At 34.6% G+C, this 27831-nt stretch overlaps 1 protein-coding gene across 1 annotated transcript in view; it reads left to right on the forward strand.

The window, feature by feature from the left end:
* The window catches only part of SLC24A2 (solute carrier family 24 member 2), a gene marked incomplete at both ends in the record, with an annotated part of 61098 nt that overhangs the window by 11915 nt on the left and 21352 nt on the right, over positions 1 to 27831 (forward strand). The window contains 2 exons of the mRNA XM_083352028.1: positions 14979 to 15087; positions 24485 to 24535. Of these exons, the coding sequence (XP_083208154.1) occupies positions 14979 to 15087; positions 24485 to 24535 (160 nt within the window). The remainder of the gene's footprint in view (positions 1 to 14978; positions 15088 to 24484; positions 24536 to 27831) is intronic.

Consider the following 27831-nt stretch of genomic DNA (forward strand, 5'->3'; position numbering starts at 1 on the left):
CATTCTCTATTCATGCTGGTTTAAGTGGATTTTCTACTTCTCTGTTATGTTTCTAGCAGCAAATATATTTAAAGTCATTGTTCATGAAAGTGGTAGTTAAAATATCAACAATTTTGTAAGATTTTCAAATAAAAATAATTAATAGAAGATGGAGAGAGAGAGAGAGAGAATCACATGAGATACAACTGTTGATCCAATATTGCTTAAGTGTTTTACCACTGAAGAATTTCCAGGCAATGAAATAGATTGGGAGGCAGCTGAAGTATATGTAGCAGAAATTTCAGCAAGAAACTGAATGAAAATTAGTCAGAAAACAGTATTATGTCTTTCACATAGCAATAAATCCTCTGTGTCTGAGAATAACTGTCCTATGAAAATATTTCATATGATTCAGGGGCTTTGAGCTATGCTCCATAAATTAAATATTGGTGCTTATGGTTCTTTTGTAAGGCACTTTGTAGATAAAAATTGTTTGCCTCAGTGCTGACCTGCATGCCATAGTTGAGGCAAGTTCAAATTAGAGATCCATTGCCCCATCTGGTCTGGATTTGTGGAATCATTTTCAGCTTGTGATAATACTTAAAGAAGCTACACATTCAGCCACGTGCACTTATGACCCAATCTGTCATGACTGATTTGATCCAGCCAGGGGGATTAACCAGACGGATCCAGAGTGTAATAAATACATCTTTGTGGAAGAGATGGGTGTCAGATACCTTAAAAGTATCTGCATTGTGCCTGTTTTTCAAGGAATCCACACTGGATCTCTTTCATTTCCAAAGCTATCGTCCAATTGCTAATACTTCCTAATGTATCCCTTTGGGTGAACATCTTCATGAAAGTAGTGGCTACACTGTTGTAGGCTAAACCACTAAAAAACGTGCTTTGTAGATCAATCTCATTGATGAACTAGAGGAAATAATCTGAATTTTCACAAAATATTTAAGCGAAACATAAAGTTAGCAAACATGTTAAGGCACACAAACACACGAAAAAAAAAACCTAACCAAAGTTGAAACAAAGTTGTGCAAATGCAGCCATGTCATCTTTAACTGACCTGATTAAACATATTGTATGAACCCAACCACACTAAGTTAAGTAAAGTTTTGAAGCTTTTAACATTTGGCTAAACGGTGGTGTCATGGATGAAAAGAACTGGAAGTAAAACTCTTGGTAAGAGAACATTTGCATTTCCTCTTGACACAGTCACACTATTTCAAAGTTCAAACTAAATGTTGACTAAGCATTAGAAAAAAACATTTAAAAACAAATCTCTAATTGAAAGTTAAACCAATTACTTCAGGACCATGGAGAGCCACCACCAAAATTAATTCAGTGTGGTGCAAAGAACTCTTGGGCCTTAAAATATTGTATTACGCCTTTATATACAAAAATAATGTTGGATTTATATTGGTTTTCTCATTTGTAATAAAATTATGACAGGCATATTTTAATCTCTTTTACAAGGAGGTTTATAGTTATGTTAATTAAACTAATGGGAAGAAATCAGTTAAATACTCTTTTTATAAAAATAAAACTAGAGGTCAGGTCAGACAGAAACTGCTCACTGTTGGTCACCTCTGAATTTGCTAGGGAAAGATATGTTCCAGATGTGCTGCAGATTAAGATAGAGATGTGTGAGATTAGTTTGATCTCACGCCAAATGCCTACTTATCTTTTTCATTTTCAGTGGGAGAAACAGTTGATTTAACTGGTTTTGAAGCTCTTAAGCAAGAGTTATTTAAACAGCCTAATTTAGATTTTACATACCTATGAAATTTACTGATAGCTCCATGCAAAATTTCTCTTTTAAAAACTTGGTAATTTACACAGAGGGATGTGATGGAATATATTAAAAGATGCATGTGTTTTGTAAGAATGTGCAAATTGTTCAGTTTCTCACAGTATCCGGGAATTTGCTGGCTATCTTTCTCCCAGTTTCAGGCATATCTATATTTATATTTAATATCCAATAACAATGGCTGTTTCTGAACCTCAGATCCTTAGACCAGCATATGGAAGCTTATTCTGATGGATTATAAGTGCTAATTATAAATAGACAGGTAGATAAGAAATATCTAGATGTTCTGTAGCTATTATTTCCACATTTTGGTAAAATTATGCTCTCCAGTGTTTCAGACAGAAATTTTTAGATGTGGAATATTGAATTGTTCTTCAGTACTTTGCTCCGTTGTTAAAGGAGTCAATGCCTAGCATGACATTTGTATATTAGAGATGTATTCTGTTTGTGTAATATCCTGACCAAATCCAGTGAAAATAAAGAGGGAAAAATAAGTCTCTTAAATTTGGCATAATCAAGCTAAATATAATTAATGTGAAAGTGGATGAAACTGCCTTCACACATGCAGTAGAGCAGGGTAGCAAATAAAATAACAGTAACATTTTCATTCTTAATATTTGACTCCTAATGTTAGAGGTGGTCTTGAACAAATTGAGAATAGTTTTTTTTAAAAAGAAATATATATATTCCTTTCCCAGATGGAAATGAAATAGTTAAAGTAGCTACACCTTTTTTCATGTGCATGCACAAGCCAGTTTATTTTGTTGTGGAAAAAATAGCTGTCTATGTAGTTACATACAGAACAGTTTATGAAGTAGTGTTGTAAGCCTGAAAGAAGATGCACACTGCTTTAATTAGTCAAAGAGTTGTTTGCACATATTCTTACACACTACAAAGTAGCTCTTTCGAAAGATCTACTCATCCCTAATAAATACAGAATATGCTTTATTTTACTTCTGCAAAAGTTTTAACAGTAGTATACCAATGCATCTAATTTTGTGTAAAAGACTCAGAAATCAGCATGGTCTAATACACTTGGAATGTTTTATTACTAAAGAAAAAGGTAAAGAGACTATTTTTGCGTTCTGTTTGGAAGCACAGTCTAATAGATGAAAGTGCTAGAAATAACTAGATGAGACACTACTGCATGCCCCAGTAGGAGTGAAACATTTTTTCAATAATGAAGAACTTGCTGTTCAGACTTTGTGTTGCTTGGTTCTGATTAACTGGCAAACAAATTGCATTCCCATGGTAATGGCAGTGTAAGGGAAAGTTGTCTGTTTGAATGACTGTCACAAGGAGACATTAATCATTATTAAAGATTGCATTCAGCAAGTTCATTTGTAGCTTTTTCAGTATAATTTGTCTTGTTTCTTGATTTGCTTTCAAACCTTTAATTATTGCACCTTCATTATTAATTTATATTATTGTGTTTATTATTATGATGATTTACTTTTAATGAGATTACTTCCAAGTGAGAATACTTAGAATCTCAGCGTTGCATTCAGTTATAACCCTTAAGTTGGCTAGTCTTTCAAATTGGTGTTGAATTCATTGTCTGAACATGAACCCACTTATTTCAAATTCATATTGAAAACTAAGTAGTTGAATCTTATCCCCTGCTCATACTGCTAGCAGATGATTGTCTATCTCTACTTGATCTTCCTATGAGACCCTTACAGTTTGGGTAATTAGTTTCCACATCAACTTACCCTTACTATTAGGAAGCATTTGTTTGGATCTATCTTCCTCTAACTTAAACTCTTTATTCCTCATTCTGCACTTTGGAACGATAGCAAAAGGTGTTGGATTTCCTCTTCTATAAGTTTCCTTCACATATTTTAAAGATCTTTATTTGATCTCCTCTCCTCTCCTCCTCTCTGCCTTTTGACTCTTCTACTCTTGATCTTTTCTTTTACCCCTTTTATCCTTCTGCTGTTAACCTCTCCTACTCTAGTCTATTTTATCTGTGCTTTGACTCTTCTGCTCTTGATCTTCTCTTCTCTACCCTTATCTTAATCTTCTCTTTTCCTACCTTTGACTCATTTTTTCTCTTTTCAAGAATAATCATTTCTAGTATCTTTAATCTTTCTTCATAGAACTTAAGAATAAAGAAGTCAAATGGAGCAGGGAGACTGACAGATGGATATGTCCATATATGTCATCTAGTCAGTTTGATCTGATTCATGGAGATTGATTGTTAATTTTAAGTATATCTTATCTTTTTATCAATTTTTTCCCAGAAAAAAATGAGAAGCAAATAGTTCGCACACCCACACTAATGGAATGGGCAAGGAGAAAGAGCAAATCCTTAGTTGGATATAGTGCCTGAGATAAATTCAGTTTGCTAAAAACATGATGCTTTGCACCATTGAAAACTGAAAGAAAAGCCTATACCAGAAATCACGTGTATCTAAGATGCCAATATGATGGTAATTTGAAACCCTACTCCACTTTTTGAAACTATGCATTGAAAGACAGAACAGAAGAAGGAATTCAAGGGAATTCAAGGGAAGGGGACGACAGAGAATGAGGTGGCTGGATGGAGTCACTGAAGCAGTAGGCATGAGCTTAAATGGACTCCAGAAGATGGTAGAGGACAGGAAGGCCTGGAGGAACGTTGTCCATAGGGTCGCGATGGGTCGGACACGACTTCGCAGCTAACAACAACAACAACAATTCCCATTATGTTGGTGGGAGCTGTTTTACCTAACAAGTACACATTTTGCAGTTATATTGTTTCTTGCTGATGTGATCACTAAAGCTCATCTTGAATAATTCCACTGAGCATGAGAGCTTCTAAGTAAGCATACTTCGGATGGAGGACTCTGCATTTGTCTGAGAGACCCATTTCCCTCAAAAGTCAGTTCTTGAGAGAGGAGTAGAACTGATGGAAGTAAGCGTGGACCTGGCTCTGGAGTTGTATATTATGACAAATTATCATTGGAACCATTTATTGCCTAATTTAGGTAGCACCTATTAAGGTCTTAATGCCAGAGTGTAGGATAAGAGTGATTTGGAAATTATTGGAAATTCAGAACGTCTGAACATTTTTCTATAAAATGAATAGCTAAATTTCCTGTTCATCAAAGTGTTATTATCAACATAATGAAGAAAAAGTTGCCCTAGCAAAGTGAGAGATAAATTGAATCCTAAAAGTGAAATGTTCAATTGTGAGAAATTCTATAACCCTTTCCTTTTTAATAAATCTGGCTGGAGAAGCCTATGTGAACATCTTATTTTTTTTTATTTTTAAATCCAATGCTTTCAGGTGCTTCAAGATTACTATTATTTAAGCCACCTTGTAAAACACTGCCAATGCCCCAGGCATGGTTTTGGAAAAGAACTTGGAAGCCAAAAATAATCATCCATCATTTGCTAACCTTTAGAATGTCCAAGATTGAACAATGGGGCTTGAATTTTGGGTTTTAGAATCTGATTGTAGAAACATATTTTTCCAGAAAACTATGGGAGCTTTAATAATTTACTTATTTTACTTTCCTACAATTTTAAAATACATTGACATCCATAGTGCACCTTATAAAGATGTTTTATCACGTTAAGGTTGGACTCCCCCCTTTTCTTCTGTTTGTTGTTTGCTTTGTTTGTTACTACTTCATTCTCTTGAGAATTTTTATGATATCTGTTATTAAGGTGTATGTAATGTTTTTGGTTTTGAGAATATTTTTCAATGTTTTGCTTCACTAAACCATATAGGTAAGATTGTTAATTATTTATATGAAGACAAATGGATAAATCCCTTGCTGTATCACATCACTGAAAAAGCTGTAATTCTCAGAATGGAAGTAGAACACATTTTGTGCAGATGTGCACTCAGCTCCTTAAATGAGGCTAGAAATAGTTTTCTACAAATAATACTACCTGCATTACGTGTTTTCTTTCCCCAAATGTGTGCACATGCACACACACACATGCACACACAAATTAGCATGTGTGTGTATATCTATAAACTGATGAGACTGTAAAGCTGGATTCTCTGGATTGTGGCAAACATTATAAAATGTTTTTTTATAATATTTTGTTAATTTTCCAATTTTGCATTTAAGTATTTAAAAAGCAACATGGTGGCTGGGTTAATCAATAGTTCGATAACAAAACTAGTACAAATCTCAGGTTACAACATCAAATATTTCCTCTCTTTTTCCCTTAACATTTACTGTCTCATATTTAAGCTGATACAGTTCTTATTATATCAACTCAGTAAAAACATCATTATTATATTTATCAATAATTTTTTAGCTTATACGTATCTTAATTATTTTTTACATTCAATCTTCATAAACAATCCATATCCTGTTATTAATTTTTTCCCAATTTTTAGTTTCCCATCAATATTCCAATTTAATCTTTGATATTTATAATTTTCAGGTTCTAGGTAACCAAGATTTCCCTTATCTCAATTTATAACTGAATCTGATATCCAAAATACATTTTATCTATTTGAATATAATCTTGTTCTATTTCCTAAAAGTTATCTATTTCCCACCATATTAAATCATTTACTTAATATTACCATATCCCCTTTAATAAATCAAAATCATTGTATATATTACCTGGGTTAATGAATAAATCAAACATATTCATAATAATTAATTTTTTTTCTTTTAGATCTAATTTTTAAATATTAAAAATTATTATTTTCAACTAATTTCCAATGACCAGAATTCCCCTCATCTCAACTTCTCCCTTTAACCCTCTAATTAATAATATGAAATCCCCTCTAATAAAATCAAAACCCCAATTTTCTTCAGCCTTATTCTGGCTTTCTTCCTTTGCCAACTAGGCTTCCATATCAGTGCTTTTAGCTCGTCAGATAGATCTCCCTCTATTATTATATATGTTATTTGAAATAAAAGAGACCATTTAATTCCCATTTTTTTGGAAGGACTAGCCCATTTGTATTTATAAAGTTGTCTTCCTATTATTCCAATTCCCCATAATTGCCCTAATATGTTTATCTTCCATTCAATCTGTTCTTCTTTCTCAAATTTCTTCTGATTTATATATAAAGTTTTTCCATTTTCAATGTTGTCACTCCCTTTTCTGGATTTTCCATTAACTGTATTTGTTGGTCAATTGAATCCTCTGTCTTAATATTTGATTGTTCCACTTATTCTGTTATCTTCTGCGTTGTTGGTTCTTTGGTTGTAGTCAAAGTTTGTGTTTGTGTATTTAAGCTGGCATCTTGATCTTTTATGTTAGGTCTTATTTTATCACAAGCTGAAAGAATGGTTTCATGTATTGCTTTCAACATGAAAAGGATCTTTTCCTGGTCTTTATCCATCTCTTTCACATGTTTATAAGTAGTCTTTATAGTAGAAGTTGTTTGTCAAGCAAGATTTTAGTCCAAGGTATTTCATCATCTAGTAACCAATATTTCTCAAATAAAGAGATAGGCAATTCCTCACATATAACCCTGAAAGTCACTAAGGGTTTACATTCACAGTTCAAGTTAGGCCAGTTATGTCACCCAGCTGTTCTCTTACAGCTGAGTTTGTCACAATGGTACCAAGTTCAGAACAGACTTATTTATGGTCTGGGCTTTGAGCCAAGTCTCTGTTAGGAAATAAGTTGTAATACCAAACTTTGCTACAAGATGTCATCGATGCCATTTAAGGTTTTTTAAGTCCAAAATTTTTCCAATTTTATTTCTTTTTTGTAGATAAAAGCAAAAGTTTCCAATAAAAATAGGAAAAATTTTGGTCCCCAAGTTTCAGGAACATATAAATCCATTTTAATTAAAGTTGTTCTTTTAATGCTTTAATTCCTCTGGGTAGTCAGTCACTGCTATTCATAGAGGGCGGGATAGAAATTCCCTTCCCTCTCTCCTCACAGGGTGAAAGATACTTCACGCAGCTTTTACAGGAAAAGAAAGTACTAGGGTAAAGAGAAGATCGGATCTCACCCAGTTTCATCAGCGTTGCTTTCAAAGTACTTGTTGGTAAGGTTTACTTCGGTTGTCTGCAGCCTAGTGACGGGCCATATTACTATGGCCGGTCTTTCCTCCGCTGGTTTAGAGGGCTACCCCAGATCGAGCGGAAGGGCTAATGCCCTCCTGTGATCAAGCGGGGATCCCCTCCTTGCTCGTCGCTGCTGCAGGGCGACTTTCAACCCTTTCCAGGGTTCCCCAGTGGAGTGAAACCAAACGGGAAGACAGAGCTCGCCTTCCAGCGTCCGCGGGGCCACGATGGCAAACCAGAAGTCAAACTTTATAAAATGTTTAACAATGTTTATTTTTTGCAATAAAATGAGAAGGTTAGATCTTTTTAAAACAATTTTTGCTACGTTTGGGCTCTTCAGCCCTATCTTAGAATTAAAAAAGGGAGGTTTCATAGACAAGAGTATCAATTCTTAAGCAAATTTGTAGCTCCAATAAATCTGGAATTCAGTTAACTTGGAGCTTCAATTCAACTGGTAAACAGGCATATAATCTTTCTGACATACTGTGATTCTTTGCAGTAGACTTGTTACAGGATAATATGTTAAGCTCCTGCTTTGTTAATATGAAACAAAATTTGGCATGATTTGTTGGGACCTTAATGCTCTTAAATGTTTGTCCTGTCCTTAGTCCTGATTATCACAGTTATTAATTAGATAATGGCTTTCAGATGTTTAATTTATGTTAAAACAAGCAGAGGTATTTAATTCATCCAAAGTACAGTCTTTTACGTTGAACTGCTATTATACTAAAGTGCTATTTGGTGATATACAGTATGTAAAAAATGGAACAATTATTTATGCATCTGTGTTAAAATACTGAAAGAAGTGTACAAGTGTTGCTTTCAAGTGAGATGTGTTTATAGATTATTTTATGACCATTATGTTTGTTATTTAGTTGCTCCTTTAGTAGGAAAAATAGGTATAAATGATTTACTTTATTGGAATTAATCTCAATAAAAGTTTTATTTGCTTGGGGTTTCTTGTTATTACTAAGATTAGAATGGAGAACATAGACTACAAAGTTGAATTGTCTTCATCTAAAACCTGGAAGGCTAGATAATACAATGGGGCAAGCTTTTGCAGAAGATAAATCTTTACCCAAAGGTTCCCTCTCCTGCTATCTTCTGTTGAAGTACTCTTTTTTTCTAATTGCTTTCCAGCTCTAAACTGAGAAATCCCCTTTTCTTGTATTTTGTCTTTTTTTCCCCTCTTTACAGAGAAACCAGTTGTATCCTATAGAATATATACTATGTAGCTCAGGGTTGAACTGTGGACTTCTTGGTGATCTGGTGAGCTTAATTATTTGCTTGCAGACTTTTCATTATTTGACTAGGTAACATCATCAGCACAAGTGAATGTGGGGTTTGTTCCCTGTTTATATACAGTAGCTTGCCTCACTAATGTTGGAGTGTAGTTTTTCCCCCTTGGTAGTTCTCAACTTTTGATTGTACGTGTGGAATTGCTATAGATGTTGCATTACAATCTTACCATGAGAGTGGTGAGCGTGCTGATCCCAAGAGAAAAAAAGGAGTCATCTATAACATAGAGTGTAAGGAGTGTGGCCATTGCTTAGGACAGACAGATAGTAGACTAGCATTAGGCATCTATTTACACCAACCAGCAGTCAGAAGATGCATTGAAAATTCCTTAATGTCACAACTCATGGACAGACTCAACTATAATGACTCAACTCATGGACAGACTCAACTATAACTGAGAAACTGAGCATCCTGGACAAAGCTAAATTTAAAAAAATAAAGCTAGGGAATTTCTGGAAATTTGCATTCAGACAAATCAGCCATCAGTGCACAGGTAGAGTAAACTATATTTACACACCATTCAAAAGAGACAATAAAAGCTAAGAAGGAATCTTAGAATCATCTCCAACATCCAGATAAGCAAAGATTAACACCAGACAAACAATCAAGCAAAAATTAATATCCTAATCAACTACCAAGGAGGAAACTAATCCCTCTGGCTAAAACATATGAAGAACAGTTGCAGGAATTGGGTATGTGTAGTCTAGTGAAAAGAAGGACTAGGGATGACATAATAGCAGTGTTCCAGTATTTGAGGGGCTGCCACAAAGAAGAGGGGGTCAACCTATTTTCCAAAGTACCTGAAGGCAGGACAAGAAGCAATGGGTGGAAACTAAGCAGCCGCTTGAAAAATCCTGTGTTGAAAGTAGAACTTTTTACATATAATTGTCAATAACCAGCTCAGCTTCTGAAGAAATGCTCTTATTTGGGAACACTGAAATGGAAGGGCATTTGTCCTCTGAAGTATTGCAGATCAGTTGCTGATTAGAAATAAATTTTGCTGTTTCAAGCAGAAAACTACAAAGAAGACAGTTTGTCTCCTCTCCTTTAGAGGTCAGTTGTGTGAACTTCTTGACCTTTTTATAAAGTAGTATAATATTGATGAAACACTTTTCGCTTATTCACATTACCTGTTATTACAGTATTCCCTTTTATTAAGATTAATGTCACTTTTCTTTTTTACAACTTGTATGCCAAAAACTCCACTTTATCTGCAAATTCAAAATTCTTTTGTTTTGCATAGTTCTTTGTTTCCAGCTCTCTCAAATAGATAATTGCCACTTCAAAAACTTAATTTGATGAATTATCATCCCTGAAGATGAACATTACAACAAATGATGAATATTATTTTGCAGAATGAAAAGATAGCCGATAGTTGTAAGAGACTAATATAACTACCGGTAATACCCGGAGAGGGACAAGATTTGACTTAAATAAGAAACTACTGTACTAATATCTTTATTGAATAATGATTACAAACTACTATGACTTTGGCCAAAACTATGACTTTGGCCAAAACGTTGAAAACATTTTTACAGGATTTTATTCAAGAAGTTCAATGCAAGTTTTTTTTATCTAAAAAACAACTGTGAGATAATATTAGAAATGTTTTGAATATACTGAAATACTTGGAGCAACATAATGAAAAACAAGCTGCATTTATATTTTTGAATGCAGGAAAAGTCATTGACAATTTGTATTGGATACTTTTTGTTTAGAGTTCTGGAACACATGAATCTTGGAGATAATTTTATTAAATGGGTAAGGTTGGTTTATGCTTCTCAGAAAGGACAAATAATTGTTAATGAAGAACTAGCAAAACCTTGTGAGATTCAAAAAGGGACAAGACAAGGATAACCATTGTCTCTACTTTTGTTCGTTTTGCTCCTTGAGATCTTGAATATAGATGTAAGACAAGATTAGAGAATTATGGGTGTTAGTGTTAAAAAACAAACTGGTAACGGCATTTGTGGATGATATGATTAGTCAAAGCATTAATGGGAAAACTAAAGGATTTGATATATTAACACATTTCAAGATTAATAATCAGATAAGCTATAACAAAAATATAAAATTATAAGGTCAAATTAAGTAAAATTCTTGGCTGTTATGACAGATGAATTGTATATTATTTCAAAATAAATATGAAACAACATGGACTGAAATCAATGTTAAGAAGGGAGAAATTAACATTGCAACTATTGAGGAGAATTTCTGTGATAAAAACAAATGTCTATCCAAAAATTTTGTTTCAAGTAATACCTGCTGTGCCAACAGATGTACTATTTAAACAATGACAAAAAGATATACCTAAATTTATATGGTAAGAGGAAAAAAACACAAATGGTAAAACATGTGAAGGAAAGAGGAGGATTGGGTTTACCATATTTGAAATTTTATTTCACGGTTTGTTTGGTCTGGAGGAAAGAATGGATGTTGCTGGTATATCTATTGACGAAACAGGTATTATTTGAAACAAAAATATCATTTTTGTTAAACATTTGTTTTTATCACAGAAATTCTCCCCAACAGTTGCAATTTTAATTTCTCCCTTCTTAACATTGATTTCAATCCATGTTGTAGCATATTTATATTGAAATAACATACAGTTAAAAAGTCATAACCTAAGGTTTGGGTGGGATGAATATTTATGCTATGATAAAGTTAAAATTGATGTAGACTTTAAACCTTTTTTTATTAGACATGTCATATTGAGAATATGGAATATAGAATAGATATAAACCCAGGTTGTGCCCAAAATTACTTTTATGGATCTCAGCTCAAGACATATTTTATAGAAGAGAAATGGCAGATCAGATACTAGTACTAGGACTTATTAGAAAACTATCAAGTGAATTTAAAAACAAAACAAGAGAACAAATAATAGCAGTAGAATATACCTGGCAGTGGTTTTCATATTTACAGTTACCTGACAAAATGGATAAAAAGGCCAACAAAAGAGAATATTTGTAGCTCTGGGTTGACATGAAGGGTCCTTGATGTTCTCTGAGCTTGCTTGTTTTCTAGTAGACATTTCATTAACCAACTATATAACATCATCAGTGCTAGTGTAGGATAAAAGGGTTATGGTATAGAGCAATTAAGTCAGAATTTGAAATGATGATGAATCTGTAATTCTAATATGTACAAACCTTTGTTGAAAATTGAAAGAATTTATGGTAAATACAATTGGGTGAAATGAACTATTTGGTTGTCTCAGGGAAATAACTATTGTTTTGAGAGTTTTCTTTTGATTTTTTTATTTTGATGATAAGACAGGATAGATAATAGAAAGAAAGAAGTTACTTGTAACCATAGAGCAAGAAGTAAATTTATACCTGTATTTATAGCTGCTGTAAAGAAGATTGAAAGCTTCTTTTTTGTATCTTTTTCTTTGCTTTTGCAATTTTAGCAATTTTCTGATTTCTTTTTCTCTTTTCATTTTCCTTACTGTATATTAGTTTCTGTTGGTTTTTTAATTTTTCTTAAAATTTATAATAAAATTGTGTGTGTATGTGAATTGTTTCTTCATACTAGGAAGTAGTTCTAGCAGATCTGAAGAAAGCAGTTTTATCCAGTTTCTCTTAATCTATTCTGGACCACACACATATCAATAATTCTCAAGTTCTTGCCTATTTTGAGGCAATACATTGAATAAAAATATTGGTTCTTCAATAAAATTGATTCTTCATACCAGTTTAATATAATTTCTAGCTCTCTTTTGGCATGGAGATCATCTGATTCATTTATCTTTGTACAAAAAGATTCCCTCCCCTCTGAAAGTCAAACAAACAATTTCTGCTTTTTGCTCCCATTTTGTGGTCATTTGGAGGTTTGCAGACCAAATCTGGTAGCCTTATATTCTTGAAAAATATTAGAGTACACATACCCTAACTATCTTTTAGATTTCTGTTCTCCCCTGTGTTTTCCTATTATATCTTTTTCTTCCTTTTGCCCTTTCTATAATTTTCTGTCTCCTTTTTGTCTTTTTCCCATTTTCCTGTTTTAAAAAAATATTTGAATTAATTACAAATATATAATAAGTGCTACAGAAGTGGGAATTGGACATAGATACGATAGAAAATCTGAATTCAAAATATGTTGAGGAAAAAAGAAATGATAAGAAATAAATAATTAACATTTTCATTTTCACAGAAGATAAACTTCCATTATTCATCAATCTTCCGTTGTGAGGCAAAACAAGCAAACCTCCCACCAACTTTTGTTGGCTAAAAAAAACTACTCTTTGGCTGTTATTCTGCTGATTTGTAATTCTTTTTAAAGTGAATTGTGGCTTAATAGTTATACTGTTTAACCCTGGCTCCTTAAAGTCTGGAACCCAGGGAACCATAATTGCTCCAGATTCTTTTATATAAGGCGCAGACAATGTTTTGAAAGCAAAACAACGGAGGGAGACAACTTTGAGATCCGGGTAACCTTGGCCCACAGAAAATGAGATGAGAGTATGTATTTTAAACTGGCAAGATTAGATTAAAAAAATTAAAGACCTTATGCAGATGCGTTCATTTTCTGTGACACCAGGCTAGAAATTGGGTGACTGTGAATTCTAGTCCTGCCTTAGCTGCAAAGCCAGATGGAGAAGTCAGATGAAGATGATTTTGGCATCTTTACACCCAAACTCAGTAATGAATAGACGAGAGCAGAGCAAAGGAGTACTATTAGGGTCCTCACCAGGCAAATGGCTGCCACCTTACTTAAAAAGCAGTTCTGACCATGCTGTCTTTGTTGGAAACAATGGCTGACCTCTGGCCTTCGATGTTTATGAGAGAAAGTTTGAACTTCTAGACTGGTGGACATCCCTGATCTGGTTTTTGGGACTCTGGATTTGCTTTGGATGTTTCTTCTGCTGGTTCCTATTTCAAAGCGAACTCTGTAGGCACGCCCCTGCTTTATTTACATTCCTTTGATATTGTTAACCCTTCAGCCTTGAAATGAAACTGAAAATCTTCAGATTTGGAGTCTGTGTGGGATGAAAGCTGGGGGCAGGTGAGAAGGAGGCCGCGGCGGACCACTTCTGAAAAACTATAGGAAAGAAAACTGTAGGGACTTGCCCAAGCAGTCTCTGAAAAATGGTTTGAATGAGTGAATGGAAAAATAAAAATAGAATCACAAAATGGATTTTTATTCCTAGAGACATAATTGTTGTTGTTGTTGTTGTTAGCTGCGAAGTTGTGTCCCACCCATCGCGACCCCATGGACAACATTCCTCCAGGCCTTCCTGTCCTCTACCATCTGCTGAAGTCCATTTAAGCTCACACCTTCTGCTTCAGTGACTCCATCCAGCCACCTCATTCTCTGTCGTCCCCTTCTTCTCTTGCCCTCAATCTTTCCCAGCATTAGGCTCTTCTCCAGTGAATCCCTCCTTCTCATTAGGTGGCCAAAGTATTTGAGCTTTAGCTTCAGGATCTGGCCTTCTAAAGAGCAGTCAGGGTTGATCTCCTCTAGGTTGATCTCCTTGCAGTACAAGGGACTCACAGGAGTCTTCTCCAGCACCATAGTTCAAAGGAGACATAATTATAGAAATATAATTATGATATAGACAGCTATTGCATATTATACTATCTCAGGTGCTATTATACCAGTGACGAGGTACATCACAGCCTTTAGCTATCATTCCTCACAACATTCATTACACAAGATGAAGTCATTTTAGTGTAATGATGTTTTTGTTCATTACCTCTTTGAATATTTAACTGACTTCATGAAAAGGCAATCCCATTCTAATTAAGGTTGCAAATGAGCTATAGATACACATTCTACTGCAGAGTAAGTTGAAAACTAATGTCTGTCTCTTTCTGTTGTTTAATATATACCTATTTTGTAGCAATTTTTCCCCTATTTTATGCTCAGAAATCTTTTCTGTCTCCTTCCTTTAGCCTAAACCATGCCTCCAAAGGGGTGGAAGTTCTGCATCTCTGCACAATAGTCTAATGAGGAACAGCATTTTCCAACTTATGATCCACACACTTGATCCACTGGCTGAAGGTATCACTTTATCATTATTATTATTATTACTATTATTATTATTGATTTTTATGTTGTTCACTCACTCCGAAGTTAATGTTTACTAAAACTATCTTCCTGAGCACATTTCTCTACTATTGTCTGTGGGCACGGCTCTTAAATATGTCTGATTATCTCAGTAAAGGTTGTGTACATGTAAAATTCTATTATGATTGAATATTTCTAAATGCTTGCTTTAAGATAGAAACCTTACTGAGATTATTTCCCTACCCACTCTATCTTACCTTAAATTAAATTAATAAATAAGATGGCCATAGTTTGGTGCTTATATTTGCATATAAGTGTTTGTTCTATTATGTTTTTTATTTTCAGCATTTAAATGTTTTCTGAAAGTATGCTTGTATTTGCAAGGCCTGAATATTCCAGTTTTAAGACTCTCGAATGGAGATCCTTCAGTTTCATTCACCTTAATTCAAAATGAAAAGGTGCTAATTTTCCATTCTTCTACAGTTATCAGTTTGCAGATATTTTTAAGAATGGTTGGAGTGTACTTTATAATTATTATATTTCATTGTTCTAAAATGAAGTAGGATGTACATTGGCTTTCACCATGCTAATATTAGTCTCTCTTGAATCTGAACTTCAGCTTTTAAAAAATTTAAAGTGGAAACAGGAATGGTTGGATTGTATTTATCATCTTTAAAAAATCAACAAGGTTTATCATTCTCACTGGTATATTCTTTTTTTTTTCCTTTTTGAATCATACTAGTGCAGTGGTGGCGAACCTATGGCACACATGCCAGAGGCGGCACTCAGAGCCCTTTCTGTGGGCACATGCGCCATGCCCCGGAGATGGCAACTGTCCCTTTTCAACCAGCTGTCTGCTAACTCGCCGAAGTCCCACGTGGCCGGATGCATCCCAGCACAGCTGATTTCCCTCCCCCCTATCCCGTCCCTCCTGGCCTCACATGCTCTCCTTTTCCCAGGCACAACCCACTGCATCGCCTCCTCAGCTGTCGACCGACCATCCAGCTCAGAAGTGGCTTCTTTAAACTGCTGGTGGTGGGCTGCGGAGCTCCAGAATGCGCCAGTCAGTGGGCCAGCAGGCTGTGGCTGTTGACAGACACTGCTGGCCCCCATGCGGTCGCTGGTCTCTGTGTGCGGGGGCCGATGGTGTCAGGCAGCAGCCGCCCCGGCCCTTGCCTTGCCCCATGGCAAAGGCACTCCTGCCTTGCCTCACCTCACTCCTCAGGAGGAGCCTCCTGCCTACCGCCCCACCTGCCAGAGACCCCCTGGATCTCCCCCAACCCTCCCCACCCCCCCCCACAGGCATCCCTGTGGGGTGACATTGAGGTGACCACACCTACCTTGGCCACACCCACCCAATCTGCCATGACCACCACAGCCACGCTTAGTGGGCCATGCCCACCCGGCACCTGGCAATAAATAAGTGGGTTTTGGGTTGCACTTTGGACACTCGGTCTCTAAAAGGTTTGCCATCACTGTACTAGTGCATCTGCTCTGCTGTATCTATGGTAAACCACACACAAAGATCAGAATGTGTGCTATTTTAATGGGCAATCTTGAAGAAAACATTATTTATTTATTTAGCATATGGCATGTCATACATGTCATAGCAATATAAATTAACATTTCAACTAGATTAGTAGAACCCAATAAAATATAAATGTTAAAAAGATCTATGTTCAAATATCAATGTCTAGGCCAGGGGTAGGCAACCTTGGCTCTTTTATGACTCATGGAAGTCAACTCCCAGAATTCCTGAGCCAGCATGGAGTTAACATCCACGAGTCATAAAAGAGCCAAGGTTACCTACCCCTGCTAGGCCATCTAATCACTGAAGCACATCATTGTTTATATTAAAAAAATAACAAACTGGACCAGTATATGCCCTCATGTTGGCCATACTGAGCATAATCCTTGTGTATACTCTAAGCATAGTCTCTGGGTAAATTCCATGCACCAAGAGAGCTTAGTAGGGCTGTGCTATCAGTTTGAAGAAGTAAGTGATATAATTCCCATGAAATAAAAATGCCATATCCTGAGAGGAGCTTTCCAAATTATGGCTAGGACAATCTTCCAATCTTACTTCTGCCTATGTAGAAGTTACATTAAATAAAATACCACCCAGGTCCATCTAGCAGTTTGTTACATATGGTCCTTATAGTATCAAGGATGCTCATTATACTTATTATTATTATTATACTTCCAAAAAAACCCACCTCTTATAGGGTGCATAAATACACAGTAGTTAATTGATCTAATAATAACAGTGATAAACACTCCTCGAGAATGGGAGACAAAAATATTGTGCATCAATTTCTAATTGATAGCTTGCATCCGTTAAAAAAAATTAGTATTCCACTGCTACTTCATTCACTGTTTATTTTGCCATTAACAAAAGATTAAAAAATTGATAAAACCATTAGGAGGGAGAGCAAGAGTGGGAAAAATAACTTTCCTCTGCAAAAAGAAGTGCTTTCTCTAACCGTAAGCCCCAGATATTGCCTTTAAAGTTCCAGCTGAACCTTATGAAAAATCAGTTACAGAGTCACTAATTTAAATCTACTTCCCAAAAGTAAAGTGATTCTTTAAAATACCTTTTGAAAAGTTACTGCCCTATCTTTCATTCATTTATTTTCATCTTTTAGAGCAGGCGTCTCCAAACTGCAGCTTATGGGCTGCATGTGGACCTGGACAACTAATAATGCAGCCCCACAAGACTGTAAACTTTTAATCCTATTTATACATATACTTTATATATTAACTATATTATATATTTTATGTAGGGCCTAATACAATCCCTTTTGACTCAACAATCCACAAAGTTGATCTTGCCTGATTTTGAGCATTTTATCCTGGGTTTTCCTCAAGCATTGTTTCCAGATAAAAACCAAAAAGATAAGTGCAGTATACCAATTAAAACAGGAGTATGCAAGAAATAAGTTGGGATTTAAGGTTGGTTTTCCAGCGTTTCAGAGTAATCCATAAAGATTTCAAATTCCCATTTATTTAAAGTGGAAATAATAAAGTCATCTCCCATTATGATAGAAAAAATAAGGATCTTGTTTGAATGAGGATAAAAGCAGAACAGACTCTCATTTTGTCTGACAGCCTTGTTTTGCCAAGTCATGTCAGCAGCAGAGTTCTAATTCTTTGATTAAATAGAGAAAAAAAGAGGAAGTAAATCAGTGCTCATTTATCCTCATGGGAGATTATTCTGTGGCCACTGCGTTAATTGTGGTTTGGATTAAATTCATTGTTTTTACACAATATTAGCGCACATTTTCATTTGCATAGCAGTGTATTGTCATTTTTTTATTATTTTATCCTATAACATATTAATAAATTATATGTTGATCAATACCTCATTCTTTGTGCATTCTATTATATTCTAAACTAAGTAATTCTATGAAAGTAAATCTTGTTTTAGATTTCATAATAATCCATATGAATCATTTTTATTTTTCTGATTAGACTGTTTCCTCTCCTCTTTCATTTCATCTACCTTTGGAAATTGTAAATGTTAATTAGTTTTCAGTGTAGGAAGAACTAATACTGGGTGCCGTGGATGTGGAATGATATTTAGTGAAACACCCGTACTTTAAGGAAAGATATATTCAACATCTTGAGACTTAAAAAACAAACAAACTATGAAGTTGCTCTTTTAATGGTTCATAAACTGCAATGGAGCATATCAGAAAGAAGTATAAATTACAATTTGTTAATTACCAAGTACAGTATATTATAAAATAATTTCAGTGAAACTTTATTGTTGGGCACAGGTAAGCAGAAAATAGGAGTTGAATTCAAAGCACTAAGAGTTTATTCCTTGCTACTTATACACAAGAATTTGATCTACTAACAATCAAGGTAAATTGGCGCTAGATAAGAGTCAAAGGAATTCACAGGAGGCTGGACTTAGGTCTCTTGTGGCTGTATAAGGATTCCAAACTGATGATGCATTTGACCCCACCTTTGAGGTCTGCTTGGTCATCTCCTACATTTATGTCTGAAATCTGTATATGTAGCAATATTCTACTGAGCAAAAAAAGTTGAATGAGTTTTATTTGTGCATTACAAATATTTATCAAGATACGTAAAACAAAACCTGCTTGCCCCATTGTGTTTACATTGAATTTAACTACATTGGGAGGAACCAAGGACAGTGTTTGATGGAGTTCTCATGATGTTTGATAGAGTGATATGACTTTTTTTTTACCAATTTCTTCCTTCACACAGTAGCCATGAAAGATGCATCCTAACCACATTTCTAATGAACTGCCTCTAGAATTCTCACATTTTCTGTTCACAGGGCAGCTAGCAGATTTGAATCCAACGCAGTAACTGTTCTTGCATAGTCTGAGAGGTGGATATATACCTGTGGTGTCAGAATTTTAAATGAAATATATAGATTATTTCAAGATAGCATAATGATTTTAGTCTTAAATTAATAGAATGGGTTTTACATCCTTAGACTCATTAGCAGTACTGATGGGTTATGTTCATATTGCTTTAATACTTAATTCTCCATTCTTTTTTGTTTGTTAATCTGAATTCTGTTTTGAAATTCTACTTGTGTCCCTACTATTAATAGAATAAAATGTTTACCAAATAATGCTAGTTATCTAACAACCTTTCCCTTAAATATTAGATACGACTCTACGTTTTGGAGCATATAATCTTTTTTGTTTCTTTTTAGAATCACCTTGGATTTCAGTTATTGTATTTTATATACTTTGATTCATTATATCTATTTTGGTCTTTCCAAGTAGCTTTTACCTTCCCATAAATGCTCACTTTATAGTAGTTCTTTTAACAATGGCAACATTTTGTTTCACAGACATTTGTTTTTAGCCAACCTAGATTTGATATTTTCCTCATTTACCACCTTTCTAAAAATATCTTGGATAAGCATTTAAACCAAGCTGTCATTCTAGAATTAGTTGTACCTTTATCTCAGATTGCTGTCATTTCAGCTAAGCAAGAAATGAGAAGAGATATTGTGACGTATTTTGCAGGGTCCCATCTCTGTTTTGAATTCTTTGTTGATGTGACAAACAAATGTGTTGTTGCATTATAATAAGTAATATTATATCCCAACATAATACTTTCGAGTCATGTCATAGATTCTAATAAAAATTTGAATCAATTCAAACCTATTTATTAATTTGCACTCATGCACTAATTTAAGGGCACCTCTTTTGGCTAGCTTCTAGTTCACAAGAAGATTAGTTGTTAGGAAGTTAGGATAGGATTTTACTTGGTACGTTAAATGATTCAGTCATTTTAGTGAGAGAAGAAAATGTGCCACTTCAAGTGATATAGAAAATGAAGAAGAAAGGTCGTTCTGCTCAAATGTGGGGCATCTTTTAGCTTAGGATAGGAAGGGACAGTTTTCCAGTGGAGCCAATCTACCCCTTTAGTAAGTTCATCTATATTCCCTTGTCATCAGGCAAGCAGAAGCACGAATGAAACTGTTCATTTTTCAGTTAGTTATTAAGCGGTCAAAAGCAGATCAGAACAAATTGCCTGACACCTCTTATTCCTCCTGCCCATCTAAAGCAGGGGTGTCACTCAATTTCATTGAGGGCCGCATCAGCATTGCGGTTGCCCTCAAGGGGCCGGGTGGGTATGGCCAGGGTGGGCGTGGCCTACTGGGTGGGCATGGCTAGAGTGTGTACGGCCTACTGGGTGGGCATGGCCAGCTCTACATCGTTCGCATCAAGGGTGCCTATGGGGGCCTGGGCAGGAGTGGGACAGATCTGAGGGTCTCTGGCAGAAGGAGGGTCTCTGGGCCAGGGCCAAGGCAGTGGGGGCCGTTCCCTCACTGTTTCCAGGATGACTTCGCGGGCCACATGAAACCACTTCGCGGGCCGCATCCAGCCCCCGGGCCTTGTGTTTGACATGTCTTATCTAAAGGCTCTAGTGCAGGGGGTGAAAAAGACCCAAGGAATAAAATACAGTATGTAGAAAGAGATAAGAGGAAAGGATTTCCTACAGGAATTCTCAATACCGAACACCTAAAGAAGAAGTCCTTCATAGCCACCGTGAGCCAGGAGACAGTGTAGCAAGAGAGCAGAAAGATTTTCAGAAGGACAGATTTAGGACAGTTGTCTGATGAGTAAAATTACACATCTCACAAGTACAGATGGTCCAGAAAGTGCTCAGCTTGGATTTATACAATACAGTAATTTTGGAATTGACAAGAGGTTTAAATTTAGATACCAGTTGGCAATTACTAATATTACTTGAAGGATTGGGGATTGGCAGCATTCTTCTTGCTGTGACAAAGCCAGATATGATATTGCTTCTTCACGGATTTTTTGGATGATGATGATGATAATGATTTTGCTAATATAATCAAAAGGTTTGATAAGTTTTAACTTCTGTTTCCGGAACACACAAAAGAGGCAGCTATAGCCAGGATCAACAATCCTGTTTCATCCCTTGTCTCCAGTCAAAGGCGTATGGACTTTTGGTCCAAATGGAGTGCAAAATGAATAGTACAATCACATAAATACATAAGACAGCGACACTGGCTATCAGGGAAAATGCCATAATTATCAGTGGTTGCCAGTTTTAGCCTGAGAATTGCCCAAGACAATTGCAATCAAACCAAAATGCTTTACAGAAAGTATCAAAATTTCAGATCACTGGAACTAATAGTAAAGAAAGTTCTAAATGCTCTACATCCAGAACTGTGCTCGCCAAGATAGCAGTGCATGCACTGAAATCTAAATTACCATCCTAGAAATGGATTTTATCAATAGAGAGAGAGAGCACTTCAGTCAAAATCTTTGAGGATCCCATGGCTACTTCAGCAAAGATAATTGTGCATGTGGGCATAAAAATATGTTGGTTCACTGTGTCCCTAACTCACAGACTGAGTTCAACAGGTTGTCATGAGTGATGGTACCAAAAATTACTGACAGGTTCAGCAAGATAACCAGAAATATATTTCCCTTATATCTCCCCTGTCACAAACATCATTAAGTTTCCATGACCATTTCATTACTAAATTTGAATCAGAAGCTAGTTAGGAAAAAAAGGAATGTATATTTCCTTCAGCTGCGCAGCCATCAGAAATATATTCAGAAATGAGTATATTTACAACTGAGAAATAGTTACAAGCACTGAATATACAGTAGTTTAATAATTCATGGATCAAATGGAATAACTGCTGAATTATAAGACTAGCATTCAGTTGTATGCACTTTATGAATATATAACCTAGGCAAGCAATGCCCCAGAAATCAAGCTTTCTTTAAAATCTCCCTTCCAACTTTATTATTATTATTATTATTATTATTATATGCTGCCTATAGTTACTATAGTCTTTTTAAATTAAACAAAGGATACAGAAGTAAATAGAATTATCGAGAGTGAGAATGAATAAGTAAATTTGATACCAAATTATTATTGCAGAAAATCACAAATGATTAGAAAAGAACATTTCTCCATATAATTTTTTAATATTGGGGATCAGATACAGTCTTTTATTGAAGCACAAGTTATTTATTAGGGTACTGAAGACATCAGAGGCCAATCTAAAGAGCAGCAGGGCTACAAACCTGTTATATAGACTTCTGAAAATTACAATATACCCTGATCAATTCAGTGGAACAATTTACTCAATATTTAATCTTAATTGAATTGTACATGCATGATGATGCACGATAAGGATAATGTGGGTGGTAGTATATAGATAGACAATAGCCCATTGAGTTGGGGAAAGGCTGTGTTCTTGAATTAAGTTACTATTGATGTGTTATTATTTTCTAGGTCTTATCTTCCAGAGGCCTTGCTTTATTTGTACGCATTTAACTTTTTATAAATATGTTTTATACAGCCACAAATCACACACTAGTAACTCTGTATGTCTTACAAGGATGATAAGCACAGAAACCCACAACATATAGTCCCCCAAGATCCAAGGATAAGCAATAACATTGTTCACAGAGGGGAAAAAAACATTTCTACAACAGGAGAGCTCATCTTTCCACTTGATTCCAGTGCTTGAGGAAAACAGGCCTGTCTTAAAAAGCCTAACAGATTTACGGCCATCCCAATCTCGTGAGGGAACGCTGTTCCATAGGGCAGGCACTGGCATTGAGAAGGCACCACTATGGGGTCCAACAAGCTGACATTGTTTAATAGAAGAGAGCCAGAGCGTGCCTTCTCTATGAGGTCTGGTGAGGGGAACAAACAATAGGAGTCTGTTCCTGTTTCTTAGTGCCCTAATCAACATTTCTTTCTTTTGTAACTGAGCTGACAGTTCATTTTGGGGAAGTGAATTTTGGGAAGAGGTCATTTACTTGATTCTTCTGATGCCACTGTTCTCTTAGATCTTACAAGTATTAGCAAAACAGGAAGTAGGTGAGGCTGAGGGAAGTTAAATAGTATGATCCTACCTTTGCTTAGGAACAGAATCCTTTTCTTTATGAACATCTGAATTATGATATAGCAACATATTTGATTATTGTACAGCTATTTAGCCAGTTTTTATAAGAATTCTGTTGTGTAATGAAATGTAGTATGTGATGTAATCATATTATATTAATTAAATGTACTTTATGTACAGTATATCCTTTCCTATCTTATTTGTCTTATTCTGTTTATTCCTTTTTTCTTGTCATTTAATGTCTTAATTGATCTTCAATCATTCTGTCATAAATCATTATAGTTTTAAAGTCATTAAAGCTAATTGTTCACCCTTATCAAAAAAAATTCATACAGTTTGGTTAAAAAAGGTTCTTCTGATTACAAAAAGTAGAGAATTGTTTACATTTTCATTTCTTAAGTGATATTCTAGTGAATACAAGTTTCATAAGTGCACAGTTGAAGATCTTGTGTACCTCAACTACAGTAGTGTCAATTATAGAAATATACAATCCTAGAATATGTTTAACAATCCTAGAATATGTTTATATATTAATTCAGTAACATGAATGCTATTTCTGTGGCTTCTCATGTCTCTGAAAAGACAGATTTTTGGTCCAGAAACTTTTAAGTAATACACCATTTCACTCATCTACATTTACATCTAAATTATACTGAAGAGATGGGACCACCTTAGAGAGACAAAATCTAACACTTTTTTCATTATACTTAATGCTATATTAAGAAAATACAAATTGCAGACTATAGGACTGAAGAAGAAAGTTTATTCTGCTTGTATGTTTAAAGCACTTTACACATGTTTATTATAAAATAATATTTAATTATTTAAAAAAAAATTCTTGAAAAACAATAAATTTGGGATTTCAACTACTTGAAATCTACTCTATAGAAAAGTTACTGCTATGGAATTGATTAAGAATGTATGACAGCATGTCAATTACTTTGAATGTCTGAGAGTTCCTTATCTCTGTTGTCTTTTACTATAATGTTATAGAGCTTGGATCATATGGAAAGCTAAAATATTATGACACAATGACTGAAGAAGGTAAGAAATATTTTAGATTTTTTGTGTCAGCCTTTTTATTCTTTTTTTTAATAAAAAAACTTATCATGGTTATTTTTTTCTTTCAGTTCCTCTCTGCATGACATCAGTGTCATAATGTGATGTGTTACCATTTTAACATTTTTAACCCTTAATACTATTTACTAACTTGCATTTTTAATTTTATTTTAATGCAGCGTATACGATCAACATAATATTATTAAGAGCACTTATATAATATTGATAAATGTTCAATAGAATAAGCAATGTACATATTTTAAAACCTGCATTCTTCAAATAAATGTATTTACATTTATTAACATTTAGGAAAATTGTTCATCATGCTTATTGTTTTTTATATTAAAAAGTTAGAAATTGATCTTTTTAATTCCACAAATATATTATTTGTAAATATTAGTGTTTTTGCAAACTTTCCTATAAATTAATTAGATACCTTCTACATATTAGAAAATGTTGTTAAATTTCATCTATTTAGGAGAGCATATGAATGCGTGAACAGGCTGATTTGCATTTTCTGTAGTAGATGCATAAGATTTGGACCTAAGAAGAATTGGCGTATAAAGGTCCTCACAAAGATTTTGGAAAATGAAAAACACTGAATATCACTAATGCTAAGCCTTGCAATCATGTCACTAAAATAGAAATACGTTCAAGTCTTGAATTCTGGAAGCCAATCTTACTGTAGAACTGTGTTACTGTATTTAAACAAGTGAACATCCACTTAACAGTGCATGTGACTAAGTGATAAAAGGTATACCTGAAATACTCTCAATTCTTTCTGCACCGAAAATCAAGCTCAACTTGAAGTTCAAGAAAGTATTTTTCCTTTATTTCATCTTTATATTTTTTTAAACTGCACAATTATTAAATGCTGAACTGTCTTTTGTTATTCAGAAAGTCTTCATTGAATGAAAAGACAACATCTGAGTCCTGTATGTTATTGCCTTAACGCATCTGTATTTTAGGACAGTAGTTTTGTGATATCATGTGAAATAGAGAGTAACTGAGGAACATCAGGTACATATTTGGATTAGTACTTAGTCTGTTTTCCTAAGTACAGCCTTCAACTCCATAGGCAGCAGGAGGGGAAAAGCAGCTTTTAAAATTAGGTGACTCCATTTTTAATTCTGCTATATTACTTTGTTGAAGGGCCATTGAGCTTCGATGGTGTTTATGTAGCATCCCTGCTTATCCAGGAGTCTGTGACCTTTTCAGTGTACTTGAAAAACAATATTATATTTCTCTGATATGTAAAAGGTACGGAAGAGAGATGAGTGTTGCTGATCTCCTGTCTACTCCAATTAAGATCAGCGTTTCACCTGGATATGTTTTTCTTATAATTTCAAGGAACTACAACGAAGACACAGATATATATATAGAAGAATCCAAGCAGGAGAGTGAAAGAGAAAGAAAATTACTTAATCTTTTCCCTACCTTCCAATTTCCCTTTACTGTCCCTATCATTCTTGACCTTGTTTGATTTCTTTTCAAATCATGTAAATCTTCCCTCTATTAACCAGATAAGTGTGTGTTTTAAGAAATGTTTGATGATGAATGCAATGTAGACTACAATTTTTTAAATGAACCTATGGTCATTTACCTGAAAAAGTATTCCTTGTCTCATATAATGAAATGTACTTTGGTGCTGTGTAGTTTTAAATCAGGAAATGGGAATGGCAAAGCTACAGAACAGTTGCTTCTTTGAGACAGTAAGGACCACATCATTTCTGAAATACTTGTATTTAATTGTTGCTTTTCTGGAGGGGCAACAGGGTGCAAATGGCAAAACACACATTCCAATTTCATCACACAAGCTTGCATATACTGTGTGGCATCAGTCGTATTTGCATGATGATGATGATGACACCATTTGTATGTTGCCATTTTTGTCATCATTTACAGTTTGCTTCAAATGTCCCAGCTTTTTTTTTTTAGAATTTATTTCTCCTTGGCAATATATAATCTATCAAAATGATCACAATTATTTTATGTGAAGTATTTTAAAGAAAAAAATCAAGTGCTGTACTTAAACTGAGTCTACGAATAACTGAAAAAAATTGTAGGCTGATCTTTTATTTATTTATTTATACAATATATTGGCTGCCCATAAGGTAACTCTTCTTTTTTTCCCCTCCATTTTTAAAGAGAACACTTATATTTGACAAATCTAAGAGTGTATTTCTATCAACATTTCACTTACCTAACAAAATATTGCTTGTTATTTCTGGTATTCTAATGTTAGCTGGGCTGATAGCTATTTGATCAAACAATGGCTGAACCAGATGAAGGAGGCAAAGATATGTGAGTTTCTGACATATTCTTCAAGGGACAAACATATTAATCTCAGATAAACTCCATATGATTTTTGTATTTTCCCAGATTTCCTAGACCTCTACTTTGTCTGAAAGGTTAACACGGAATTACATGTCATGTCATATCATATCATCTTTGGAAAGTATAAACGTGATGACAGTCTGCCACTATCACTCAGTAACTATCCTCTAATCATGGCAGGGTCAGGAGCTGCAGTATTGCACCATTATACAACTAACCACATAATGAGATTGTTTAAGTTTCAGGAGACAAAATTTACACTTTTGCTTTCTGCATTCTTCGCTACTGATTTTCTATTCAAATGCAAATGTTTGTTATTTGAGAATGTGATGCTATTATTTTAGGTTCGACTTTTCCATTTATATGTAAATGAAAGGTGTGACCAGACTACCTGTTTCTCTTTTCAGAATTTTTCTTTAAAACAACAATTTAAATAGCTTGATTTTCTTTTCTTGAAGGGTAATATTTGTGCACCCTGTGAAATATTGTGTATCTTGTTACATAACATTTTTAAAATGCTATTTTCAAATTGTGTAGGTAAACTGAATATATTGTTCTGTGAAAAACAGTGTAATAATAACTCTGAAACTTTAATTCTATCATAATAGCAATTCTTCTGAAAGGATTATATGTGCCAGTGTCCTAGCTGGGGTAAAACAATTGTATTGGTGACTATTCCATTTCTTAAATATTGTTATTTTATAATGAGGCTGTATCTAAGCTTTCAGGTAGATGCTTATCATCTCCTATTCAGTGCTTTATTGCTTCTCATGTAATAAACTATTAATTTTTCTAAATTAATATGAAAATCAGGGACTTTGATTTATCAGGAAGGAAATAAAATAAGTAATCTGTAACCCAGACATGTAAACAAAAAAGAGAACCAAAACAATATCTTTCTCTTGTCTTCTCTTGCTAAGATTGGTAGCTATTCTTCAGTGCTT

The sequence above is a fragment of the Vipera ursinii genome (assembly GCF_947247035.1).
Source record: "Vipera ursinii genome assembly, chromosome: 2".
NCBI lineage: Eukaryota > Metazoa > Chordata > Lepidosauria > Squamata > Viperidae > Vipera > Vipera ursinii.